Source organism: Trachurus trachurus (assembly GCF_905171665.1).
Source record: "Trachurus trachurus genome assembly, chromosome: 15".
NCBI classification, from domain to species: domain Eukaryota; kingdom Metazoa; phylum Chordata; class Actinopteri; order Carangiformes; family Carangidae; genus Trachurus; species Trachurus trachurus.
The window spans coordinates 27562155-27568999 of NC_139906.1; the positions used below are offsets into that span (position 1 = coordinate 27562155).

The 6845-nt window shown below is 43.5% G+C and overlaps 1 protein-coding gene across 1 annotated transcript in view; it reads left to right on the plus strand.

Moving 5' to 3' along the window:
- The window catches only part of ltbp1 (latent transforming growth factor beta binding protein 1), a 155220-nt gene extending 149193 nt beyond the window's left edge, over positions 1-6027 (plus strand). Inside the window, exons 27-31 of the mRNA XM_083987817.1 lie at positions 831-971; positions 1503-1685; positions 2515-2673; positions 4249-4398; positions 4482-6027. Coding sequence (XP_083843943.1) covers positions 831-971; positions 1503-1685; positions 2515-2673; positions 4249-4398; positions 4482-4654 — 806 coding nt within the window. The 3' untranslated portion in view covers positions 4655-6027. The remainder of the gene's footprint in view (positions 1-830; positions 972-1502; positions 1686-2514; positions 2674-4248; positions 4399-4481) is intronic.
- Positions 6028-6845: the final 818 nt, after the last annotated feature.

The window sequence follows — 6845 nt, forward strand, 5'->3', positions numbered from 1 at the left end:
TTAGCATTAGCATTGGGACACTTACTGTAACAGGTGGGGTCTCACAGAACAACATGGCAGCAAAAATACTGGTTTCACTGGTCTAGTTCTGTTACCCTTACACAGTAGTTACCATGGTTACTAGGGTTCAACCTGTCCCAGCATATTGTGACCATGAAAACCATGATTACAAAGACACCCGCCTCCTCTTCCTCCTTCTCTTTCTCCTTCTCCTCTTCTTCCTTCTCTTTCTTCTTCTCCCCTTTCTCCTCCTCCTCTTCCTTCTCTTTCTCCTCTTCTTCCTCCTCCTTCTTTTTCTCATCCTCCTCCCCCTTTTTCTCCTTCACATCCTCCTCCTCTTCCTTCTCTTTCTCCTCCTCCTCTTCCTCCTTCTCTTTCTTCTTCTCCCCTTTCTCCTCCTCATCTTCCTCCTCCTTCTTTTTCTCCTCATTCTCTTCCTCTTCCTCCTCCCCCTCTTTCTCCTTCACATCCTCCTCCTCTTTTCCCCCACTCCTTCTCCTCCTCTTTATCCCCCCATCCTCCTCAGTTCAGTTCAGAAAACTTTATTATCCCCCTTTGTCCTTCACTTCCCCCTCCTCCTCTTCATCCCTCCTTCTCCTCCTCTTCATCCTCCTTCTTTTTCTCCTCCTCCTCATCTCTCTCCTTCTCTTCCTCCTCCTCCCTCCTCTTTCCCCACCCCCCTCCTTCTCCTCCTCTTCATCCTCCTCTTCCTCCTCCTCCTCCCCTACAGGAGTGCTCCACCACTGACCCGTCATCAATGCTTTGTTTGTGTGTATGAGAGAAAAATGTCTTGAGTTGTGTGTTGTGTTGTGTTGTGTTGTTCTCTTCAGACATCAATGAGTGTATGGACGAGTCGGTGTGTGTGGGTGGACAGTGTCTAAACACAGACGGCTCCTTCATGTGTTTCTGTACACACCCCATGGTCCTGGATGACAGCGGCACCAGCTGTGTGATGATGCCTGATGAAGTCGGTAAGGAAACAATCAATGTCATTGATTAGTTTTTGTCATTAATTGGTTGATTAGTGATTCATTTAAGTTCTTCCTTCCTCACTATCATTATCATTACATTCTATGGTAAAATATGTGTCCTATGTCATTAATGGTGGTCAATTTGAGATTTGGAAATTGGTCTTCAGATGGCAATTAATGTCAATCCTAATGTCATGTGGTAATTATGGTATTATCTTGGTAGAAAATATTTTTTTCATGATCTCACATTAACAGTTTCACAGTGCAGTCACTGCTTTCAAAACTGGTATAAAGAAGATTTGATGAGCGTTGTAAGAGTGAGAATAATAAACCAGACCAACTGCAGACCACGAAGACTCTTTTTGGGCAGCGCAGACAAAAGCACATTACAGTAGTCTAAGCTTGAACTCACAAAGTCATGAATAAGAGTCTCTGCGTCTTTCAAAGAGAGGATGGATCTGATCTTAGCGATTTTTCTGAGGTGAAAAAATACTACTTTTGTCACGTTGGTAACGTGGAGTGTGTCCACAGAGCGCCATGAGACGGAGCAGGAGCAGGTGGACTACCAGGGTATCTGCTGGCAGACGGTCACAGACACCATGACCTGCACCGAGCCTCTGGGTCTCAACAGGAAGACCACCTACACAGAATGCTGCTGCCTGTATGGAGAGGCCTGGGGCATGGAGTGTGCCCTGTGTCCATTCAGACACACTGGTACACACTACATAATAACACACACACACACACACACACACACACACACACACACACACACACACACACACACACACACACACACACACACAATAGGTATCAGGGGGTGTCAGTACAGTATGGGCCTGATCTACTAAAGGTTTGCTTGTATAAAAACGTGTGTAAACTTGATGTCACCTGCAAGAAAATGTGCAAGCTGATCTACTAACCGGGTGCACTGAGGATTGTGTCTCTCAAATGGGCAAAAGAGCATACGTGATGCATTTAGCGCGTTTGCCTTAATGAATATGCAAATATGGGCGTTTCGGCCTGAACGTGCAAAATATTGGGAGGAGTAGATGCAAATAGATTTATTTAGCACACGCAGCATGATTTACCAAACCTGAAACAGATTGCGGTGGAAGTTTTTGCGTCTAGCTTTTTTTTTTTATTATTGATTTAATACCTGCCAGGGCTAAAGCTCTTATATCTCTGCATTTCCTCGCATCCGGGTCATTCAGTTCAGTTTTTCAGGTGTGCTGAAAGTCATTTAAGTGCCGTTACGTCTCTCCTCTCCTCTCCTCTCCTCTCCTCTCCTCTCCTCTGGTGTGCCAAACCCCCATTTAAATACTGCGTGTGTTGCGTGTATCATACAAACCCCTGTGTTCCCTCCTGCATCACTGTTGCGTGCGCTAACCAAACACGCAATATTTTACCAGCAGCACGCAATTTAGCGCCCCTTATCTGGGATCTTAGTAGATCAGGCCCTATGTATGCAAACACAACATATGCTCAGGTCAGCATTATTGATTATTGATATTACCATTCCATCCGTCTGTTGCTCTCTCAGAGGACTACGCTGCCATGTGTAACCTTCCTCTGGGGGGCGGGCGGCGGCCGTACGGACACGACGCCCTCGCTGCTGGTCCGGTCCAGGAATACGAAGTCAGCCCACACTATTCTCCCTCGCCTGAGCAGGAGGCCGTCCTGCCCTTCTACAACGAGGAGCGTGAGTATTTGTATTTGATGCACTGAAACACAGAACTGTTCTTCACCTGGGCGTCAGTCAGGTCTCGCAATATCATCTCATATTATGATCAAGATTCAGGATTGTAAAGTTGGCCAGATGGAAGGAAGCTGCTTCTCTATGATCACTATTTTCCTTGTTAAAAAAACTGCATCATGATCTGGTTCAGGTGTGCCACTGCCAGCCTGTTTTGTCATTTCATTGAACTTAGAACCTTCTTTGAGGCAACTGTACCTGCCCATACATCTCCATGATTTAAAAAGACATGAGGAAAACACCTCAGTCTTTAGGCGATTCAAAAAAAGTTGTTGCACAACTACACCCCCCCTCACCACTTAGTCACCGCTAATAGGTCAGAGCCTCCCATTGGATAATTACTGCATGGATGATTGGCAACAACTTATTTAACCTTAACTGATGCAGTCTCATTTCTTTAACAACCATGTTGGAAGACGCATCCTGTGGTCGTGGAAAATATGTTAGTCTGTTTCATAAGGGTCCAATTATTGGCATCAAGCAAATAAAACATCTAGGGAGATTTCTGAGATGACTAAAATTGGGTTAATAACTGTCCAACACATTATTAAAAACTGGAACCATCATCTTCAAGGAAGAAATGTGGTCCAATGTGACCACAGAGTCCACCCCACTGAGAATCTTTGAAAAATTAGTTCAACTCCGGATGGAAATAAATGTTGTACGTGCCGAAATCAAAGCTAAAGGCGGTCCAACGAAATATTAGAGTGTGTGACTTTTTTTTTGGGACGGGCAGTGTATATCTTACTGAAACAGGATGTCACAAAGTGTCCTCTGGTAGTAATTAAAAGCAAATTTAGCCTCACAGATAGAATCACTGGTCAGCTTGCGTGCAGTAACAAGGGAGATACTGGTGCACTGCTAATTAGCTTAGCTCAAACGCTGGAAGTGCATAGGTAGTGTTAGCCTGCCTCAGTCATCAGAGAAGTCATCAGAGAAACTCAGCAACTCTAAACGGTCCCGTGTGCTTGTTGTGGCTCGCGTTACGTTACGTTATCTATTTTTAGACTAATATTAGCAGATAATGTAATTTTCCAAAAGAAATACACATGAAACTAGACCGCAGGGCGCATCTATCGTCTATCTGCTTGTCATGGACTCGGGAGTGAAGCAAGACACGAAAAAAAAATGTTGGCGTATCCCTTTAAGCATTAGTTAAGCATTTGATACTGAATTCATCATTTATAACACATGAATACTTAACTCATTAGTATGTAGTTTATAAACACAGTTAAAAATGTTACACACTAATGTCTAAAATTCACTCATTCACTCATTGGTCTGGTGGATTACTATAGCACCCATAATTATTATTTGCCTTATTTCACATGTACTGTACAAGTACAAACAGTATACTATATTATATATAATATTTATACATTGGCAAATCAGCTGTGATCAGCATCGTTTGCAGCGTAGCCATGTACAGACAGTTGTCACCAGATCACTGTGAGAAGTTGTAAGCAGGATGTTTTTTCTGAATGTGATCATGTAACTGACCCTGTTGTGTTTGTGCTGAAGCTCCTTTCAGGGCCTTCGAGGGCCTACGAGCAGAGGAGTGCGGGATCCTGAATGGCTGCGAGAACGGCCGCTGTGTCCGCGTCCAGGAGGGCTACACATGCGACTGCTTCGACGGATACACCCTGGACATGTCCCGCATGGCCTGCATCGGTAAAGAGAGCAGAAACACACAACTTAGACAAAGACATCCCCACAGTGTTTCTGACGTGACCCCCTCCCTCCTCTGTCCACAGATGTGAACGAGTGCTCGGAGCTCAACAGTCGGATGTCGCTATGTAAAAACGCCAAGTGCATCAACACAGTGGGCTCCTACCAGTGTGTGTGTCTGCCAGGGTTCACACCCTCCGACAAACCCAACTACTGCGTGGAGGCTGCGTCACGCCAAACATCAACACACACACAGTGAGCATGGACAGACACTAGGGGGTGACAAAAGACATGAAAACCACACGCACAAGCTTGTATTACTATACTTGTGAGGATATCCACAAAAAAAAAAAAAAAAAAAAACCCTCAACACCGACTCCCAGTTCAGATCCTGGTTTGGTTAGTGTCCGACAGCACAAGTCCCAGAACCCGGAGACCTGGACCTTGTCTTTGAATGAGCGTTGTCCTGATTGTGATCATGTTCCATAATTTCAACCTGATCCAAATCCAGGTCAGGTACCACTATCATACAAACCCCTGTGTTCCCTCCTGCATCACTGTGCATGTTTAAGTCTCTAAAACCTCAGAATGTTATTTTAAAGGACTTTCCACCAACTTCACTGTCGCCACTGTGGAATCATTCAGCATTTGGGAATTTGAGACAGATGAGACCTCATCTCTGCTCTGTGTAGTGAAAGTAGTGAGGAGCCTAGCTCGGTACAGAGGCTGGAAGCTGGAAGCTGGAGGAGACACCCGGACAGTCTTTATGCTGAGATAGTCTGTTTTCCCAGAATGTGTGAACAGGCCACGCCTTCATCAGATCCGGAGACAGACACATGAAAAACACCTCTGGTGTAGAGACTTCACTCCTGGCAGTCACAGTCAAGGTCCTGTGTTGAGGGGCGTGTAGCTGTTGCTGAATGTCAGCGAGTCTATGTATTAATATTATCAGTCCCACTAATGATTTTTATTTTTTTATCTCAAGATGAGAGAGTTTGTTATCACAAGACATGAGGTAATGTCGGGAAGAAATTATTTTTTCTTTTCCCTCTGTATCGTTAAGAAGGACTGTTGGTATAAAGGAATGTTACTGCAACTCAGTATGAGGTTCAGTTAAAAAATACAAATACAGTAAAGAATATAAAATACAGTCTGCGTACATTAGTTAATAACATGTTGGTACCTTGGATCAATGACTGTTCATTTCTTCACCAGTGTGGATTATAAAGTCATTTACACACACCACAACAGACCTTGTTGAGTCAGTAGTTTATGCTGCTTATGGAGCAGGTGTTTTTGGTTGAAAAAATATTTAACAGCAGCAGTGAATGTTCTTATTGACTGAAATGTCATTCCAGTACAGAACTTTAATATCTATTAAACAGTAAAGGCTCTCCACTGCTGACAATGATGATGTTGATGATGAAGCCTGCTTGTATTTCTTATCAAGCAGGTTACAGGTGAGGGTAATAGAACATTGTTTATTAAGAAATGGGTAAATGGTAACTTTGAAGTGATGATAAGAGGATCAACAGTTTGTTACAAGGGAAACATTCATATTTGAACCAGGGTCCTGACAAGGAGCCATCCACTGTCAGTCACAAACTCACCTCCTTTTTTTTTTCTTTTTTTTTTTTTTTGATGGAGTCCTTGAGGAGTCATGTCACATTGTATTAAATGATGAGGACATGTGGTTCGTAAAAGTATAGAAATACAACACACACAGACACACTCACACACACACACACACACTCACACACACACTTACTTAATCAAGCCCATATATTCTGCACTGTATAAGATTCACACTAAATGAAACCGTAAATTACTTGAGATGAAGATGAACTTTATCTCCTCTCTGGTGTCGACAGGATCGTGAGGATAGAAACACAGAGTTGTATAAATGTATGTTTTGTCTGTTGCTTTTCTAAGTTTCTCATGTTGTCTCCATGTGGAGTTTAACTGTTACACGAGGCTGGTTTTTTTGTGTTTTTTTTTTTTTTTTTTGCTCATTTAACTAATTGACAAACCCTATGGACTTGTGCTGGGGGATCCAGTTGTATTTTGTACCCAGTCAAACTGATTGTGGATATTTAATTCTGTGAAGAGGCCAGCTGTTTGCTCCTCCTCTTCCTCCTTCGCCATCCCTCTGTCTGCCATAAAGAAAAGCCTGTCACTACGCTCCTCTGCCTCTTGTAGGATGTTGTCTGTGTTGAGAGAACAGTATGAATTGTGATCATGGTCTGGCACAGAAGACAAAGTGTCCTACAGAGAGCTAACAGACTGGTTTCCCCTCCTCCCCGTGTCTGTGTGTCGAGACGACTGAAATGAATTCTGTTTTATTATGCTTCTCTTAACTACGTTTCACTGCCAAGTCTTGCCAGGTGGCAAAGCTGCTACGGGACAGCGATGGGAGAGAAGAACCTTGTGTACATTTAAACAGAAGAGTG